The sequence below is a fragment of the Saccopteryx bilineata genome, chromosome 4 (assembly GCF_036850765.1).
Source record: "Saccopteryx bilineata isolate mSacBil1 chromosome 4, mSacBil1_pri_phased_curated, whole genome shotgun sequence".
NCBI classification, from domain to species: Eukaryota; Metazoa; Chordata; class Mammalia; order Chiroptera; family Emballonuridae; genus Saccopteryx; species Saccopteryx bilineata.
This window is the reverse complement of record NC_089493.1, coordinates 292,531,982-292,551,543: the sequence shown is the minus strand read 5'-3', so window position 1 is coordinate 292,551,543 and position 19,562 is coordinate 292,531,982. Positions and strand designations below refer to the sequence as shown.

The following is a 19,562-nucleotide window of genomic DNA, read 5'->3' as shown; positions in this document are numbered from 1 at the left end:
TGTTCTATCCGTTTTACCACCGCCACTGGTCAGGCTGTTCTTAACTTTCATATGACATATATTCATTGAACATAGTTTCCATGAGAACCATTCATATTGTTACATATGTCAGTAATCTTTTTTTTTAAAAGAAGTTAAGCATAAAATTTTTATTTTATTTTATTTTATTTTTTTACAGAAACAGAGAGTGAGTCAGAGAGAGGAATAGACAGGGACAGACAGACAGGAACGGAGAGAGATAAGAAGCATCAATCATTAGCTTTTCGTTGTGCGTTGCAACACCTTAGTTGTTCATTGATTGCTTTCTCATATGTGCCTTAACCGCGGTCCTTCAGCAGACCAAGTAACCCCTTGCTGGAGCCAGCGACCTTGGGTTCAAGCTGGTGGGCTTTTTGCTCAAACCAGATGAGCCCACGCTCAAGCTGGCGACCTCGGGGTCTCGAACCTGGGTCCTCTGCATCCCAGTCTGATGCTCTATCCACTGCACCACCGCCTGGTCAGGCTGTCAGTAATCTTCTTATTGCTGCATAGTAGTCTGTTGTAGGGATATACCACAATTTATTTGCCAAATTTCCTGGACATTCATTTTGTTGGGGGTTTGGGCTCTGTGGGTCAAGCTACAGTGGACACTATGCTATGCTCGTGTCTTTCGGTGCACTTCTTTCTCTTGAATCTAGTCACAGAAGTATGATTGTTGCGTCATAATGTAGGTATGTGTTTAGCGTTAATCAAAACTGCCAAAGAGGTCCTGGCCAGGTAACTGAGTTGGTTAGAGTGTCATCCTGGTTCACCAAGGTTGCAGGTTCAGTCTCCAAGGTTGGGGCACATACAAGACTCAACCAGCTGCCTGGCCTGTGGTGGCACAGTGCATAGAGCGCCAACCTGAAACACTGACATTGCCAGTTCGAAACCCTGGGTTTGCTCGGTCAAGGTACATACAACAAGCAACAAATGAAGAGCTAGAGTGAAGCAACTACTTCTTGTTCCCTCCACCCTTCACTTGCTGTAAAATAAATAAATAAAATCTTGTTTGTTTGTTTAGTGTGAGAGACAGACAGGAAGGGAGAGAGATGAGAAGCATCAGCTGGTAGTTGTGGCACTTTAGTTGTTCATTGATTGCTTCTCATATGTGCCTTGACTGCAGGGCTCCAGCTGAGCCAGTGACCCTGCACTCAAGCCAGTGAACCCGCACTCAAGCCAGATGAGCCCACGCTCAAGGCAGCAACCTTAGGGTTTCACCCTGGGTCCAACACCATGCAGAGTGACCACATGGAGAGAGCCTTTCCTGGTTTTGGTCAAAGAGAAAGATGTGAAGACAGAAAGGGGGTCAGAGAGATGCAATGTTGCTACCTCTGAAGATGGAGGAAAGGGTCCATGAGCCAAGGAGTAAGAGCAGCCTCTGAAAGCTGGAAAAGGCCAGGAAAAGAATTCTCGCCCTGGCCGGTTGGCTCAGTGGTAGAGTGTCGGCCAGGCGTGCGGAAGTCCCGGGTTCGATTCCTGGTCAGGGCACACAGGAGAAGCACCCATCTGCTTCTCCACCCCTCCCCCTCTCCTTCCTCTCTGTCTCTCTCTTCCCCTCCCGCAGCTGAGGCTCCATTGGAGCAAAGATGGCCCAGGCGCTGGGGATGGCACTATGGCCTTTGCCTCAGGCGCTAGAGTGGCTCTGGTCACAACAGAGCGACGCCCCGGATGGGCAGAGCATCGCCCCTTGGTGGGCATGCCGGGTGGATCCCGGTCGGGTGCATGCGGGAGTCTATCTGACTGCCTCCCCGTTTCCAGCTTCAGAAAGATACAAAAAAAAAAAAAAAAAAGAATTCTCCCGGAATTCTTCCTGGAAAAAAAACACATCCCTAAAGACACCATAAGTTTAGGCCAGCAAGGCCAGTTATCAGACTTCTAAATCTCAAAATGGTAAGATTTATGTTGTTTTAAGCCACTAACTGTATGATAATTTGTTGTGTTAACAATAGAAAACGAACACATTTCCCCTTCCACTAATCAGACCACCAGAGAACTGTATCCATGTATTGCCTTCTTACCCAGAGGCACCCTTGTTTTACTGAAGGTGGTTTGATTGTGGTGTTATTGGATAACAGTAAGCAGCACTATAAAGAGCAACATTATAAAACTCTGCTGCTTTTGCACTATTATGTGTTGAAGATAGTTTCATTACACTGAAGTACCCTCCCCATGAAGTACCCTCCTCTCTCTCTAGAAGAGAGAGACTCCTGCTTTGCTTTCTCTCTTTGTGTTGTCTGTTGCAAAGCTTAGAGCAGTGATTCCTAAACAAGGGCATCTGGGGACAAAGGAACCATCAAAAAAAGAAAAAAGAACAAGAGAGAAAGAAAGAGAGAGAGAGAGAGAAAGATAAAGAAAGAAGGAAGGAAGGAAGGAAGGAAAGAAAGGAGGGAGGGAGGGAGGGAGGGAGGGAGGGAGGGAGGGAGGGAGGGAGGAAGGAAGGAAGGAAGGAAGGAAGGAAGGAAGGAAGGAAGGAAGGAAGGAAGGAAGGGAAGGAAAACACAGAAAGAGTGTGTAGGATGGTTAAAGCAAAACATGCACGCCATGAAGACCCTCACCTACAAACCACCTGCTCCAATTCAGTAGTTCTCAAACATTTTGGTCTCTGGACTTCCTTACACTTTTTTTCTGTGTGTTTTTTTTAAAGTTTTTCTTATTATGATTACTTGTTTAGATTTTATTTGTTCATTTTTAGAGAGAGACACAGAAAGAGAGAGAGAGAGAAGGGGGGAGGAGCAGGAAGCATCAACTCCCATATGTGCCTCACTGGGCAAGCCCAGTGACCTCAGCTTTCCACGTTGAAGCTTTTATCCACTGCGCCACCACAGATCAGGCTTTTCTTTTTTTTGTTTTGGTTAATTTTTTTTTATTTATTCATTTTAGAGAGGAGAGAGAGAGAGAGAGAGAGAAAGAGATAGAGAAGGGGGAGCAGGAAGCATCAACTCCCATATGTGCCTTGACCAGGCAAGTCCGAGGTTTCAAACTGGCGACCTCAGCATTCCAGGTCGACGCTTTATCCACTGCGCCACCACAGGTCAGGCTCTTTTTTCTTTTTTTAAGTCTCAACTTTATTTTACTTTTTTTGAGAGAGAGAGTGAGGAGCATCAATTCATAGTTGCTTCACTTTAGTTGTGCACTGATTGCTTCTCATATGTGCCTTGACCAGGGGTCAGACCTAGGCTCAGCTAAGCCAGTGACCACTTGGTCAAGCCAGCGACTTTGGGCTTCAAGCCAGCTACCTTTGGGTTCAAGCTAGCAATTTTGGGGATTGTGTCTACCATCCCGCACTCAAAATAGACCCAATTCAAGCTGGAGAGCCTGCACTCAAGCCCACCAGCCCATGCTCAAGCCCACGACCTTTGGGTTTTGAACCAGCAGCCTCCACGTTGGGGGTCAAGGCTCTATCCACTGCACCACCACTGCTCAGACAGGACTTCCTTACCCTCTTAAAAATTATTGAGAAATACACCCTGGTCGGTTGGCTCAGTGGTAGAGCGTTGGCCTGGCGTGCAGGAGTCCCGGGTTCGATTCCCGACCAGGGCACACAGGAGAAGCACTCATCTGCTTCTCCACCCCTCCCCCTCTCCTTCCTCTCTGTCTCTCTCTTCCCCTCCTGCAGCCGAGGCTCCATTGGAGCAAAGATGGCCTGGGCGCTGGGGATGGCTCTGTGGCCTCTGCCTCAGGCGCTAGAATGGCTCTGGATGCAACAGAGCGACGCCCCAGAGGGGCAGAACATCGCCCCTGGTGGGCATGCCGGGTGGATCCCGGTCGGGCGCATGCGGGAGTCTGTCTGACTGCCTCCCCGTTTCCAGCTTTGGAAAAATGAAAAAAAAAAATTATTGAGAAATCCAAAGAGCTATAGCTTATGTGGGTTATATCAATTAATATGTATTGCATTTGAAATTAAACCTGAGAAATACTTAAAATAGTTATTAATTCATTCAAAATAACAAATCAGTGTTATATGCTAATGAAAACCTACATATGTTTCTCGCGTCTGCTTCTGCACCAGCCTTTTGGGACAGCATGTATCATGTAGCATTTGAAAACCTGCACTGCACACTTGACATCATGGAAACAGTTTTGGCTTCGAGCACCTTTGAAAGAGGCTCGGGAATCCCTCCAGTTCTCAGACCATGTTTGAGAACTGCTTCTCTAAGACAGTAAGTAACTCTTAACGGTTTCCCCAACCTACCAGGCCTGAGGAATAGGGCTGGCTCCTCCGAGTGGCACGGTGGCTCGCCAGGGCGACTGGATCTGTCGGAGGAAGGCAGCGCTTTCCCCGACGGAGACACCCTACACATTTTCTCTGTCTTTCCTACCTTTGACCAATGCCAGTTACCTCACTTTTCTGAGTGTTTGTCGGCTAAATAACTGGTTCTGTACCCTTAGAGCAAGGGTCCCCAAACTACGGCCTGCGGGCCGCATGCGGCCCCCTGAGGCCATTTATTCGGCCACCACCGCACTTCCAGAAGAGGCACCTCTTTCATTGGTGGTCAGTGAAAGGAGCATAGTTCCCACTGAAATACTGGTCAGTTTGTTGATTTAAATTTACTTGTTCTTTATTTTAAATATTGTATTTGTTCCCGTTTTGTTTTTTTACTTTAAAATAAGATATGTGCCGTGTGCATAGGGATTTGTTCATAGTTTTTTTTATAGCCTGGCCCTCCAACGGTCTGAGGGACAGTGAACTGGCCCCCTGTGTAAAAAGTTTGGGGACCCCTGCCTTAGAGGGACAAATTCTCAACAACGAGCGCCTGAGGGGAGTTAGCAGATCCAAGATTGTGTTAACACGTCTGAAGTTGTTACCGCCAAGTTTACCTTCACTGTCTGCCATGTGCTAACCAAAACTAGCAAGATTGCCAACTGCACCCCATCAGTCATGGGGTCCCTGTGTTTGCGTTACCTCCTTCTCAGATGACATCTCATTTCCCCTCTCTCCCGTTGTCCGGAGATGGTGTCCCCAAATAAAGCACACGCATGGAGGCTATGCCTGTGCCTCTGTTTCCCAGGGAAACTGGGACGATAGAATAATAATAGTATCACCTGACTGATGGTAGCGCAGTGGGTAGAGCGCTGAGGTGCAAGGTTCAAAACCCTGAGGTCGCTGGCTTGAGTGTGGGCTCACCAGATTGAATGCAGGGTCTCTGGCTTGAGTTTGGGATCATCAACATGATCCCATGGTTGCTAGTTTGAGCCCAAAGATCACTGGCATGAGCAAGGGGCCACTAACTTGGCTGAACGCCCCCGCACCTTCGGCAAGGCGTGTAAGCAATCAATGAACAACTGAAGTGTCGCAACTATGAGTTGATGCTTCTCATCTCTCTCCCTTCCTGTCTCTCTCTCTCTCAAAAAAAAAATTATATATATATACATATATATATATATAATCACTAACTTATATTATTGGTAAAAAAAAATAGGTATGTGTGTGCATATTTTTTGTTTGCTCCTTGTCAAACACACTAAAAAAAGAGTCAGGAGGCCTTGCTAGAAGTAAATGACAAAGATTTATTTAGGTCCTTTCGATTGGCTGAGTGGCAGTGGTCGGCAAACTCATTAGTCAACAGAGCGAAATATCAACAGGACAACGATTGAAATTTCTTTTGAGAGCCAAATTTTTTAGACTTAAATTAGGCTCACGAGCCGCAGTTTGCTGACCAGGGGTCTAGGCAAAGGAATATTTTCTTCTCGAAGCCATTCGGACTGAAGGCTTCATGGATGCCCAGGGATTAACACACAAGGCACTGATGTGCGTCCAGGTATTGATGCAGGACTGCAAAGTTCAAGGGCGTCAGTTCCCAGAGTCAGTCAAAACCAAAATTACTTTCCCTTGTGGTTCAGCCCACTTGAAGTGAACAGTTCAGCAGCCTGACCGGAATGACTCCATTTTATTTCTTCACCCTATTCCTCACCCTCCATCATCATTCTCCATCCCAATCTGTTCCCCCAGGGAGTGACTTTTATGAGCCACAGTAGTGGCTCCCTTGCTTCTGGTAGGTCTAGGTCTCAGACATGGAGGGAGCTGGCAGGTGATGAGAGGGGAGGAGGGGAGCGCGGAGGGGGTTTTACTTCCGGGCTCCTTGCCTGCTGAGCCACAGGTTGATCGAGGCTGCGTTCCACTGAAGGCACTCCTGTTGGCTGGCCCGCACCTCCATCTGCAGTTCTCTCTCTTTCTTGGTTCCAGTACCTTCTCCCTCTCTTTGGCTCTTCAGGCAGGGCTCTCCATCACTGATAGCCCGGGAGCATCGCCGCCCTTGCTGGTTTTCCTTAACCCTGCTCCCCTTTGTAAACAGACTGCTCACAAAAATGAGGGAATATTTCAAAATGAATATGAAGTGATAAAATATCCCTTAATTTTTGTGAGCAATCTAGTTCCTTCATGGAACTTACTCAATTGCTCTTTGAGAGATGCCATGTGTTTCTTAAGTGGGCTTGGATTGATGTACAGTGAGGGGTTGCGTGACTTTCCCAAGGCCACACAGAGTAAGTGACAGAACCCCTGAGGGTATTCATTCTAAGGCAGAAAAGGGTGGAGTCATTTTTCTGCCCTTGCCAGCCTGCCCAGCTCCCTCCCAGAGTCTTGCACCCTGCCTAACCTGCCGGAATCTTGCCAGCCTGCCCAGCTCCCTCCCAGAGTCTTGTGCCCTGCCTAACCTGCCGGAATCTGTGATCCTTTTGTTGGGATGGGATTGTATTCCCTAGGGCTCCCTTCCCAGGCCTGGCCTGCAACTTCAGTAACTAGAGCTGTGTGAGAAGAAAAGCCCAAGCCACTGGGGTAACCGCACCCCAAATAGAGGTGAGGTCTCAGATGAGTCATGCCAATGAGGGGCCACCTCCCTGTCCCAAGGGCCATTGCTCACCTGTAGCCCTGCCTCACCAACATTGGCCTCCCAGCCCCTGTCTGTCCTCTTCTCTCTTTGCCCACAGGATTCTCCACTCCTCCCTCCCCCACCCAACAGGTGTCCCGGAACTAGGACATCTGCCTCCCACCCCCACCCTGGGCCTCCAGAGATGAGAGGGCCCTGGGTTGGGCCATCAGGCTCCCTACTTCTCCCTTCCAACCCCAGATCCTCTCAGATTCCCAGAGATGGGCTCTGGCCAGGGAGGGTGTGGCAGTTCCTGGGACCATCAGAAGTCACCGGCTGCCCAGACAGTGACAGAGCTGTGGCAGGGAGGAGACCTTCACCCATCTCTGTGCCTCCAGCTGCCTCAAATGTGCCATGTTCCAGCACCTGCTTCTCCCACTTGTGATCCTTGGTAACCTCAGGAGACAGAGGCTGGCTGCAAGGGGCCTGGGTCCTAGCATCTGAGGGGCAGGAAAGCAGGACTCCTGAGCTCTGCAGGGGGAGAATAAAGGGAGGGGGCCAGCAGAAGAGGGAGGGAGGGAAGTGTCAGGAGGGAGAGCAATCCCCCAATCCTGTAGAGAGCAGAGCGAGAAAGGAGGCCTGGCTGCAGTGTGTGGGTGGGAGGGCGTAGCTGTGAAATCCTGGGGAAGGGGTCAGGGAGAGCAGGTTGTAAGTGTTAGATCTCCAGCCTCTTCTGCTTCCCTCCTTCCAGCCATCAGCCCCATCCCTGGAGCCTTCCAGAACTCAGGTAAGGCACCTGCACTGGGAAAGTCAGGTGCAAAGGCATGAAGAGCTAGGAGGGACAGCATGGGTGCTGGGGGGGGGGCAGTGCTGAAAACCCGGGGAGTGGGCAAGGAAGACAGGGTGGAGGAGGGAGGAGGAAGACGAGAGCTGGGCCGGCCAGGGACCGGTGTCATCAGTATCTTCCTCTCTTCACTCCAACTCCCAGCTCTCAGTCCTACTCAAGACGCACCTGAAGATCTGGGTAAGAAGGGAGCCGGGAGTGGGCGGGGGTGTGGGTTCGTCTCAGATCTACCAGGAGGTTAAGGTTGGCCAGGCAATGAAGGAGGTGAAAATGACCAGAAGTGCAAAAGTGCCTGGGTCCGTTTTGTTCTCTGTTCCGGGAGGCAAAGTGAAGTGGGGTGGGGGACAGGGACCGGATCTTACCCCCCACGAAATCTCACTGCAGACTGTGGTCGACCTGAATCCTCTACCAGAATCGTGGGGGGCTCAGATGCACAGCTGGGCAGCTGGCCGTGGCAGGTGAGCCTGCACCAGAGCGGGGGCCATATCTGCGGGGGCTCCCTCATCGCCCCCTCCTGGGTCCTCTCCGCTGCTCACTGTTTCGTAGAGTGAGTATTCACGCATGTCCTGCTCCTCTCCAAGAAAAGCCAAGCCCGCCCGCAGCCCGACCCCGCGTACTCAGCTAGGTGTTCAGAGGGGCATCCTGGTTCTGAGTGTAGTAATGGCTGGTAAATATCCAAGTCATAATTCCAAGGTTCCCATATCCCCAGTCAACCACCTACCTCCAGTCTATCTCAGTTTTAATCGCCCTAGTCCTAGAAGTGGAACCGACTCCGCCCCTTCTGGGTTCCTGCTGGACCCACCTTCCCCCAGGTTCTGAACCCCCCAACCCCTACAAGGATCTGCCCCCTCCGTGGGGTCAACCTAACCCCTCCCGCCTGGGCCTTGGTGCAGCAACGGGACCTTGGAGCCCGCGGCCGAGTGGTCGGTACTGCTGGGCGTGCACTCCCAGGACGGGCCCCTGGACTCCGCGCACGTCCGCGACGTGGCGGCCATCCTGGTGCCCGACAACTACAGCAGCGTGGAACTGGGAGCCGACCTGGCCCTCCTGCGCCTGGCCGCGCCCGCCCGTCTGGGCCCCAACGTGCGGCCCGTGTGCCTGCCGCGCGCCTCGCACCACTTCGCGCACGGCACGTCCTGCTGGGCCACCGGCTGGGGGGACGTACAGGAGGCGGGTGAGTGAGGCGGGGTGGGTTATCCGACGGGAGGGCCTATGAAAGGTACTCTGGGCGGGACCTCGAGGGCGCGCCCTGAAGATTGGGGATCGGGGGTGGGCGGGTCAGGGGCGGGGCCTCGGGAAGTGGGGCTCACGGGGCGGGGCCGGGGTTGCTAGACCACCGGTAAGGAAGCACCTTGCCAGCATCTCCATCCGTCCTCCTCCCCAAGGGCTCGCAAACTAAGACCACTGAATCATACCCCTCATCCCCTCCTCACTTCTCCTTCCGGTTTTGTCTTTCCTGGATTTAGGATCAGACTAGAGTCTCCACGTTAGCTCTGCTATTTCAGACAAAGCACGACACCCACTTCATTTCTTCCTCTGAAAATTGGAAGTAGTCTCCACTTCCTAGGGTTGTTGGATGGATTAAATGAGAACATCCACGTAAGCTTCACAGCAGTAATTAATGCGTTTTAGATCTGCTCACCCTGGGCGATCCAGCACTAAACTCAGCACCCGGTGTACAGCAGGCATTCCACCAACGTGTTTCTGCCCTCGCTCCCTCCTGTCCTGCTTCCTTCCACCCTACCTCCCCCCACACTCGTCTCTCTGCTCCCCCACCTCCTGTCTTCTCCCTACTCACCCTTATCACCCTCATTCAGTCAGGCCACCTTTTATTTATTCAACAGATATATTTTGAGCCCCTCCTTGTGCCAGACATGGTGTTAGACATTAAAGATAAACCAGTGAACATAACAGAGAAATTCCTGTCCTCTCGGAGTTTACATTCCAGTAGGTAGACAATAATACTTATTTGGCTGAATAAGCAAACACTTATGTCAGAAAGTATAAGGAGAAGTAGACAACTTCTCCCCCCCATCACCCAATTTTATTTTTCCGGGTTAGCAAGGCCCACACAGTAATTCCACACCTGCGATCAGACCTCTGCGATGCCAGGGGCTTGAGCGAGAATACCTGAGGAGGAGATGGCACAGCCTTTGCTCTCAGGGACTCCATCAGGGCAGGAGGTGACAAGGAAGGGTCGATGAGCACCTAGGAAGCCTGTAGTGGATGGGGCCGTGCCATCCTGACAACAGCACCCAGAGCAGGAGGTTTGGGAAGAGGTTTTGCTAAGTCAGGACATAAGCTGGCATTCCAGGAAGGCGGAGAGAAACAGAAGCCGTCTTGGAGATCCACGTGAGGCACAGTAGATGGAGAAGGGTCAGGCTGCCCAGCTGCAGTGGAGGGGGCGGAGGCAACAGGGGCTGCACCGTGAAGGCCTTCCAGTCAGGCTGGGGGCCAGGGGGCCCGACCAGCTCCAGGGACCCCCAGGACAAGCCCTACACTTCCCTGGTTGACCCTCAAGTACAGCCTCAGCCAGCATCTGACCTCTCTGGATGCTGGGGAGGGAAGGAAGGAGCTCTGTCCACTCCTGACCCACTTTTTCTGAATCCTGAGACTTGGTCCCCATTGAAAGCAGGCTCGCATCAGGAAAGGACTGAGGCCTCAGGTTTAGATAGTGGGATCCACTGGACCAGGGGTCCCCAAACTACAGCCCGCGGGCCGCATGCAGCCCCCTGAGGCCACTTATCCGGCCCCCGCCACACTTCCAGAAGGGGCACCTCTTTCATTGGTGGTCAGTGAGAGGAGCACATTGACCATCTCATTAGCCAAAAGCAGGCCCATAGTTCCCATTGAAATACTGGTCAGTTTGTTGATTTAAATTTACTTGTTCTTTATTTTAAATATTGTATTTGTTCCCATTTTGTTTTTTTACTTTAAAATAAGATATGTGCAGTATGCATAGGGATTTGTTCATAGTTTTTTTTATAGTCTGGCCCTCCAATGGTCTGAGGGATAGTGAACTGGCCCCCTGTGTAAAAAGTTTGAGGACCCCTGCACTGGACGGTCCTTGGTAAGATCAGAGCAGAGCTTTCAAATTGTTTCTCTGGCAGCAACAAGTGAAGGACGTGTTGGGGGACAGATCCGTGAGGAGGCCAAGCCAATATCCAGGCCCACAGTTGTGCCTCCTGAACGAGGACAGTTGCAGTGAAAACGCCAAAAGGTCCCAAATGAGAGGTTTTCTCGACCCGGGAGCAGATTGGGGAGGAGAAGTTGAGGCCAGAGTCAGGGATGACACCCGGATTCCATGCTTGGCACCTGGGTACAGCACGGCATCTTTGTTGCGATCTGTCCCTCTCAGGACCCACACAGCCCACGTCGGGGCTCGCGGCCTCGTGATTCCAGTGCCCACATACATCCTATGCTGTCTGGGTACCTTTCTGCTACAAAACCATCCACAAAAGCCCTCACTGGGTGCTTGATGGGGCCATTCTTGAGGGGAGGATGTAGGAAGAAGGACAGAGAGGAGTAGGGGCAGGCGATTGGTTTTGGATGTGTTGGCTTGAAGCTGGGGCACCTAGAGAGAGCTGTCCAGGAGGGAGCTGAAGAGGACAAAGGCCGGACTCCTGTCTCCCAGCATTTGCTCTCTGGTTCTGCCTGCAGATCCCCTGCCTCCCCCCTGGGTGCTGCAAGAAGTGGAGCTAAAGCTGCTGGGAGAAGCTGCCTGTCAGTGTCTCTACAGCCGGCCTGGCCCCTTTAACCTCACTTTTCAGCTGTTGCCGGGGATGCTGTGTGCTGGCTACCCGGAGGGCCGCAGGGACACCTGCCAGGTGAGGGGCGGGCCCTGCTCCTCCTTGACAAGGCCAGGCAGGACTGTAACCAATAGGAGGCAGTGTGGGAAACAGACAAATACCATCTCTTTCATATCTCTGAGCCTTTCCTTCAGAAAGAGTACAAGGTTGCCAATGGATGGGATTGATGTGAAGATTATAAATGGAAAGAACTTGGAGCTCAACAGTGGGCGCTGTTATTTATGGCAGCATAATGCAGTGTTATGTGCCAGACTCTGGAGTGAGTCTGCCCCATTTGAAGCCTGGCCCCACCACTTATTAGCTGGATGACTTTGGCCAAGTCATTTAACCTCCTTATTTCCATCAAGATGGAAATGATACTGTTACCTACCTCATAGGGTGGTTATGATGGTTAAATGAATTTGTATAGGTAAGAGCCCTTAGAACAGCATGTCATCCTTAATAAGAGCTAAATAAGTATTAGCTAGTATTATTATAATCCTACTCTCTGGCTCTCACTGGGTGTTCGATGGGCCTTTCCTGAGATCAGGATATAGAAGGACAAAGCACAGCACCTATTAGTAGATACTCATAGCCTGGCCTGTGGTGGCACAGTAGATAAAGCCTCAACCTGGAACGCTGAGGTCACTGGTTTGAAACCCTGGCTTTGCCTGGTCAAGGCACATACAAGAAGCAACTACTGTGATGATGCTTCTTGCTCCTCTGATCCTCCATCTCTCTCTCTCTCCTCTCTCTAAAATCAATCAGTAAAAAATAGTTGGTACTCCATAGTTATCTTTAAAAATGAATTAATCCTTCACAGAAGAGAATTTTCCAGATAACCTGTCGAAGGCCAAAATATAGTCTATTTTAGCCATTTTCCCCAGAAACCTTCCTCAAATGACACACATTTCTTAGGGTCCTCAGCATGCATGGTAGTGACGGGCTTTCAAGCCAGATGGTCTTCAGGGTCTCTCCCAATTACGAAGTTCCGGGACCTGCAGACAATCCCCTGCCCTCTCAGACAGGATGCAAACAGTTCCAATTCCTCTAGCCCAGCGCTGTGCAACGTCACTTCCTATGGTGATGGAAACGTTCTACATCTGCACTGTCCAAGATAGTAGTGACTAACCATACTGTCCACTGAACATTTGAAATGTGGTTAGTGTAACTGAGAAATTAAATTTAAATTTTTTTGAAATTTTTGATTGATTTTAGAGAGAAAGGGAGAGAAACATCAATTTGTTGTTCCACTTATTTATGCATTCAGTGGTTGCTTCTTGTATGTGCCCTGACCAGGGATCGAACCAGCAACTTGGCACATCCAGATGACGCTCTAACCAACTGAGCTACTTGGCTATGGCTCATTGGTTGATTCATTCCTTTTTTTATTTTTTAAAATATTTTTCCAAAGTTAGAAGCACCCGACCGGGATCTACCTGGGCTGTTGCTCCTCTGCAACCAGAGCCATTCTAGCACATGAGGCAGAGGCCATGGAGCCATCCTTAAAGCCTGGGCCAACTTTGCTCCAATGGAGCCTTGGCTGCCGGAAGGGAAGAGAGAGACAGAGAGAAAGGAGAGGGGGAAGGGTGGAGAAGCAGATGGGCGCTTCCCCTGTGTGCCCTGGCCAGGAATTGAACCTGGGACTTCCACACGCCGACGCTCTACCACTGAGCCAACCGGCCAGGGCCAGTTGATTCATTTTTTAAAACTTAACTTTAGAAAGATGAAAGGGGAGAGAGAGATTTTGTTTTTTCACTTATTTGTGCATTCATTGGTGCCCTTACTGGGGATCGAACCTGCAACCTTGGTACTTCAGGACGATGCTCTAACCAACACAGCTACCTGGCCAAGGCTTTAACTTTATTTAGTGTCTACCATATTGGACAGTACAGTTCTAGGTGATTCTGAGCCTTCTCTGTAACCCTGTTCAGGTCACAGATGCCTGACCTGAACTACAGGGATGTCTTAGGAACAATGCCTCTAAGTATGAAATAGCCCAGGACTACTGTTTTAGTGTCTGTTCATTGTAGTTCCTCCTCCTGTCTCTTCTTGCTGCTTTTAGATTTCCTATTTCTAACAGCCTCCTAAATGCTAGCATCTCTGATTTACCCTAACAACTGGATGCACTTACTGAGGTCACTAGCTCTGACCACAGGCCATCAGCATGGGGTCACTGGCTTGAACAGTGGATCGTCCACACAATCCCAAAAGCTCAACAGCTTGAGCCCAAAGGTCACTGGCATGAAAAGACCAAGGTTGCTGGCTTGAGCAAGGGGACATTGGCACAGCCCTGGTCAAGTCACACACGAACAACTCAATGTACAATTAAAGTGAAAGCAACTACAAGTTGATGCTTCTCACCCTCTCTCTCCCAAAGAAAAAAAGTCAAAACAGAACAACAATTGAAAATTTACTTGAACTGTTCATTGGGCCTGACCTGTGGTGACACTCGGTAAAATGCCGACCTGGAATGCTGAGGTTGCCGGTTTAAAACCCCCAGGCTTGCTGAGCCAAGGCACATACGAGAAGCAGCTACTACCAGTTGCTGGTTCCCACTCTCCCCACTTCTCTCTCTCCTCTCTCTAAAATCAATAAAATCTTTTTTTTTCTTTTTAATCATTTCACTCTGAGTGAGAGCTTTGGGCCTCTCTGGCCTGGCCTCCAGTGCATTCATTTGGTGCTCTTGACTCGGCTGTTCCTCAGCCTTTCTGCTTTACAAGGCTTCCTTCTGGTTAGAGGTGGAGAGAATACGGAAGCCGACCCAGCCCAGGCAGGGTTCTAGGAGAGGGTGGCTATACTGTTGGGCCAAGAGTAGACCCTTTGGAAGGTGGCCCCGTATAAGCTGATGGGTCCTTGGGGTGGTCCCTTGACACTGAGTCATCTATCATCAGGGAGACTCTGGGGGGCCCCTGGTCTGTGAGGAACACGGCAGATGGTTCCTGGCGGGAATCACCAGCTTTGGCTTTGGCTGCGCACGAAGGAACCGCCCCGGAGTCTTCACTGCTGTGGCTCCCTACGAGGCATGGATCCGGGAGCAGGTGATGGGCTCACAGCCTGGGCCTGCCTTTCCCAGCCAGTCCCGGGGGCCCCAATCCGGCCCCTGGAAGCCCGTGGATGAGAACTGCACCATTGCCCTGCCAGGTGAGGGACTAGGACCCTTGGATGTCTGTTAAACATGGGACATTTGAATTGGGGTGGGAAGTTCTGGGGGTTCCAGAGGTCTGCTGACCCAGGCCTCTCACTCCTCAGAGTGTGGGAAAGCCCCGAGGCCAGGGGCCTGGCCTTGGGAGGCTCAGGTGATAGTGCCCGGATCCAGACCCTGCCATGGGGCGCTGGTGTCTGAAAGCTGGGTCTTGGCACCTGCCAGCTGCTTTCTGGAGTGAGTGAAAACCCATGTCTCGGACAGATTCTTGCCTCCCCCAACCCATCAGCATGAGACTCTATCTACCTGATCCCAGCTCTGGGGGCGGGGCACCCCAGCCTGGAGTGCGGGCGAGGGGGTCTTAGGAGACGTAAGATCCATCTCGCAAAGCGGGGTCCTGTCCATCGGGGATGAGCAGAGGGGTAGTCTAAGTTTGATACAGGAGGAGGCAGTCTGAGGGTGCAATTCTCAGGCCCGGGAGACAGTCCTAGCCTGGGAGAATGGAGCCTAAAGTCAGAGGTGAGTTGTTTACAAGCCCAGGGTGCGGAATCCAGCCCACGTCCCTAGTCTCCCCACCCCGCAGCCCCAGCAGCTCGGACCGCCCGCCCCGCGACCTGGACAGCTGGCGCGTGTGGCTGCCTTCGCGGACGCGCGCAGAGCAGGTGGCGCGCCTCGTGCGGCACAAGAACGCGTCCTGGGACGACGCCTCGGACCTGGCGCTGCTGCAGCTGCGCGCGCCCGTGAACCTGAGCGTGGCCCCGCGGCCAGTGTGTCTACCTCACCCAGAACACTACTTCCTGCCCGGGAGCCGCTGCCGCCTGGCTCGCTGGGGCCGCGGCGGTGAGCAGGGACCCCAGCGTGGGACTGGGCGGGCCGGCGCGAGGCTCTCCGGCGCCGTGCGCGGACTGCCCTCCTTTTCCCTCCCAGAACCGGCGCCCGGCCCGAACGCGCTGCTGGAGGCGGAGCTGTTGGGCGGCTGGTGGTGTCACTGTTTGCACGGCCGCCAGGGGGCGACAGTGCCGCCGCCTGGAGACCCGCCGCACGCGCTCTGCCCCGCCTACCAGGAGGAGGAGGAGGCGGGCCGCTGCTGGGTTAGCGGCGGGGGCGGGGCCTGCGAGACCCCAAACGGAGGCGGAGCGCTCCCGAGGCGTAGCCGGGTTTAAGGCGGAGTCTGAAAGCGCTGGGGGTGGAGCCTGGCCCTGGGGAACTTTTGGGAGGGCCCCGAGACGAGCTCTGGGCTTTGTGCGGCTTTCTCGCTACCCTTGGGTTTATAGGGAATCCTAAGGTGAGGGTTGACTTCTGATACAGGTTGTTTGTTAGTTGGAGAAGCCGGACTTATGTCTGAAAACGGGGGAATGTGGAGTCAAGGAAAGACGCAGGACTTTTGATATACTCTCATCAACTAACTTACACACACAAACACACGGAAACGCAGAGGTTGGTCACACACACACTCTTGTTGCAGAACGACTCCAGTTGGAGCCTTGTGTGCCGGGAGGAAGGGACCTGGTTCCTGGCTGGAATCCGAGACTTCTCCGGTGGCTGCCTGCGTCCCAGAACCTTCTACCCTCTTCAGACCCACGGCCCATGGATCAGCCACGTGACTCGGGGAGCCTACCTAGAGGACCAGCTGACTTGGGACTGGGGCCCTGAGGGGGAGGAGACTGAGACACAGACTTGTCCTCCCCAATCAGAACATGGTGGTGAGCAGGAGGCCCTTGGGGCTTAGTTTTGGGGGGTGCTTAGATCCCTGATTGGGACTTCAGGGGTCAGCTGTGAGACCCCAACTGAGGCGGTCCTCTCCTCTCCCTAGCCTGTGGCCTGCGGCCGGAGCCCGCTCCAGCGGGGCTCCTGTGGCCATGGCTGGCCGAGGTGCATGTGGCTGGTGAGCGAGTCTGCACTGGGATCCTCGTGGCCCCAGGCTGGGTCCTGGCAGCCACTCATTGTGTCCTCAGGTGGGTCTCACCCATCTGAGCAAGGGTGGGAAATTGGGATATGGGCCAAAGGAGTCTTTCAGTATAGTGGGAAAGTCTCCCTTTAGGGTTCTTAGATCTACCCTTTCCCCTGGGCTGGAAACATTGTTACCAGCAGGTGGATGAGGATGGAGGGTGGGGAGGGGGTAACACTGGGCCTTGTTCCAACAGGCCAGGCTCTACAACAGTGCCTTATATTGAAGTGTACCTGGGCCGGACAGGGGCCAGTCCCCTCCCACAGGGCCACCAGGTATCCCGGTTGGTCATCAGCATCCGTCTGCCCCGGCACCTGGGACTTCGGCCCCCCCTGGCCCTCCTGGAGCTGAGCTCCCGGGTGGAGCCCTCCCCTTCAGCCTTGTCCATCTGCCTTCACCCAGGGGGTGTCCCCCTGGGGGGCAGCTGCTGGGTGTTGGGCTGGAAGGACCCCCAGGACCGAGGTGAGAGCCTGGGTCTTAGGGGTGGGGTGGCTGGAGCCCAGAATACCAGGGACAACCCTCTTTCTCCTCTCTAGTCCCTGTGGCAGCTGCTGTCTCCATCTTGACACCACGACTCTGTCACTGCCTCTATCAGGGCATCCTGCCCCCTGGGACTCTTTGTGTCATGTATGCAGAGGGGCAGGAAGACAGGTGTGAGGTACAGGGGCCTGGGCATCCTGGTCCAGGGAGGGGAGAGGTCGAGCCGGGCAGCTGAGCCCCAGAGAAAGAACAGGGTGAAAATTCTCGGGTGCTGGGCCTGAGATGGGAAGAGCAGCACTTCCGGCTTGGACCTTGGAGAGCGACCAGGGGGCTGGGTGCCTAGGGAGGGGGACAAGCAGAACTCTGTGACTGGACCCTCGGTGGAGGTGCAGGGGACCAAGAAGAAGGATAAGAGACCCTTTGGGCCTTGGCTTGTACTCTGCAGGTGACCTCAGCACCTCCACTCCTGTGCCAGAGTGAGGAAGGCGCCTGGGTCCTCGTGGGCATGGCTGTCCGAGGGAGCCTGGAGCTGTTTGCCTCCGTTGGCCCTGAAGAGGCCTGGATCTCCCAGACGGTGGGAGAGGCCCATTTCCTGATCCCCAGTGGCTCCCCCTACTGGCCCCCTGAAGGCAGCCACCTCTGTCCCCTGGACATGGCTGGAGCCTCAGGCTCTTCTCCTGCCGCTCTGTTCCTGCTGCTGCTGACCCCCTTGATCCAGGGTTGAGGGGTCTGGGTCCCTGGACCACCACCCCTTCACCTTCCCCACCCCCTTCAGCCCTCCACTTCCCTCCCAGTGGGGTTGGAATGTGACTTGACCGGCTTTCAACCCCTTTGCCAGAACTCCAGAGCTCCCCACCCACCTAGACGGCAGCAGCTTCAGCTCACTGGGCCTCAGCGTCTGGGTAGTTTGTGCCCAGGAATCCCCGGGGACCGCAGGAGTGGACAATAAAGGTGTAAACAAAGACACACGGCCTTGTGGCATCGCTGAGTGCGGGCTGGGGGGCTAGAGGGAGGGAAGCCCAGGGGTAGGGCCCCTCCTTCCTGGGCCTCTGTGAGTCAGGCCTTGGGCTCCCAGGAAATGTGTCCCTGATAACGTGGCAGCTGTCCCTCATTCCTGCCCCAGGGCGGGGGAGGCTGGGTGCCCAGCTGGGTGTGTGTCACTGCCCCAATGGAATCAGCATGCCCAGCACCTGCTGAACACCTCACCCCTAGTTCTGCCCCTGCTGCCCCTCCCCTCCGAATAAGAAGGACTGAGGGTGAGGGTCATAGAAGGAAGGATCCAGGGTCTGTCAGTATCCTGTACACACAGGGAGCCACCCCCATCCGCACACCCTGATGGAGTCCCAAAGTTTACACCTCTAGTGTCCCTAGTACACACATGACACTTGTACCCTTCAACAGTCTACAACCTCCACACCCTGCCAGGTGCCCCCAGGGTCTGAGTCCCAGGACCGTCCTTGTCTGTCCATCCATCCACCTCACCCACCACTTCTCAGTGCAGTTCTCTGCATTAATTCAAGCACTTTCCCTGCTAACTACTAACTCACAGCCAGCTAGGGTGTGAGGTGAGGGATGAGCCCACGAAGCGTTCCACGCATAGTGGGGACACACATGGGCACCCCCGGCTGCAGGTCCGGAAAGGGTCATAGAGGGAATGGTTGAGCACAGAAATAGAGCAAGTGGGGTCCTGGGGAAGGAGGGTTCTTGGGGTGGAAGCCAGCTGATGAAGGTTGGAGAGGTGTCACCTCTGGGGCTGGAGTCAAATCTGTGGGTTCAGTAGGGAGAGGATGGGGGGCAGGTAACCCTAAAGAGCAGCTGGAAGTTAGTTCCCTTGGGAGACTTTGGAGATGGGCAGAGGTCCTTAAAGCGCCAGGGTTATCGTCAGCTGCCAATGTTCCCCTGAGTCTCCACTGGGACATACATCCCCACTTGCTCCCTGTACCCAGTCAGTCACCCATATGCCATCCCCCACGGACTGTTTTTCCCCATTGATTTGAAAGAGAGAAAGGGGGAAGGGAGAGAGAGAGAGAAAGCATCAACCTGTTCCACTTCAATGTGCACCCATTGATTGCTTCTCATACATGCCTTAACCGGGACTCAAACCAGTGACCCTGGGGTCAAGGGGCGACCCCAGGATCAAGGCTGTGACCCTGCGATTGAGCTGGCAACCTCAGAGCTCCTGGACAAAGCTCTATCCAATGCACCACCAGCCAGGGCCACAAACATTTACTATACCCTATTCTCTCTACCCAAACACACCCACCCCCTCCTCAGCTTAGACCCTGTCAGAGTCGACCTCCGTCCTCGCACCCACTCCAAGGAGTCCCTGCCCTCCAGCCAGCCTGGGCCCTGAATTCTTCGCTTACAGGTCCAAACTCTTAGTCTAGAAAGGTAGAAAGGGACTATGTTTTCCTGAACCTCGAAGCCATCACGCATTTGCAATTGCCCACAAACTCATAGACTCACAGAGGAAGTGCCCAACCCCTGACCCAGTCACTCGGGTCTTCTTCCCCTAAACCTGTGCCACCCG

General features: G+C 53.3%; 1 protein-coding gene across 2 annotated transcripts; it reads left to right on the top strand.

Moving 5' to 3' along the window:
• Positions 1–7,201: 7,201 nt before the first annotated feature.
• On the top strand, positions 7,202–17,989 carry PRSS36 (serine protease 36). Of its 2 annotated transcripts, XM_066275752.1 has the most exons (15): positions 7,202–7,278; positions 7,579–7,614; positions 7,816–7,851; positions 8,056–8,218; positions 8,565–8,845; positions 11,332–11,498; positions 14,354–14,603; positions 14,712–14,841; positions 15,188–15,444; positions 15,532–15,695; positions 16,070–16,307; positions 16,418–16,559; positions 16,749–17,014; positions 17,089–17,210; positions 17,478–17,989. In XM_066275752.1, the coding sequence occupies exons 1-15, from the start codon at positions 7,242–7,244 to the stop codon at positions 17,754–17,756; spliced, it is 2,568 nt and encodes an 855-aa protein (XP_066131849.1). In that variant the 5' UTR covers positions 7,202–7,241; the 3' UTR covers positions 17,757–17,989. The 2 variants fall into 2 exon arrangements, with proteins under 2 accessions (XP_066131849.1, XP_066131850.1); XM_066275753.1 differs by lacking the exon at positions 17,089–17,210 and having other exon boundaries at positions 17,478–17,645.
• Positions 17,990–19,562: the final 1,573 nt, after the last annotated feature.

Excerpts from the sequence above, each read along its gene's own strand:
- PRSS36 (XM_066275752.1), top strand. The coding sequence starts at position 7,242 with ATGTTCCAGCACCTGCTTCTCCCACTTGTGATCCTTG. Across the intron at positions 8,219-8,564 it reads GCTGCTCACTGTTTCGTAGA|CAACGGGACCTTGGAGCCCG; the intron begins GTGAGTATTCAC and ends GCCTTGGTGCAG. Across the intron at positions 15,696-16,069 it reads AGGAGGCGGGCCGCTGCTGG|AACGACTCCAGTTGGAGCCT; the intron begins GTTAGCGGCGGG and ends CTCTTGTTGCAG.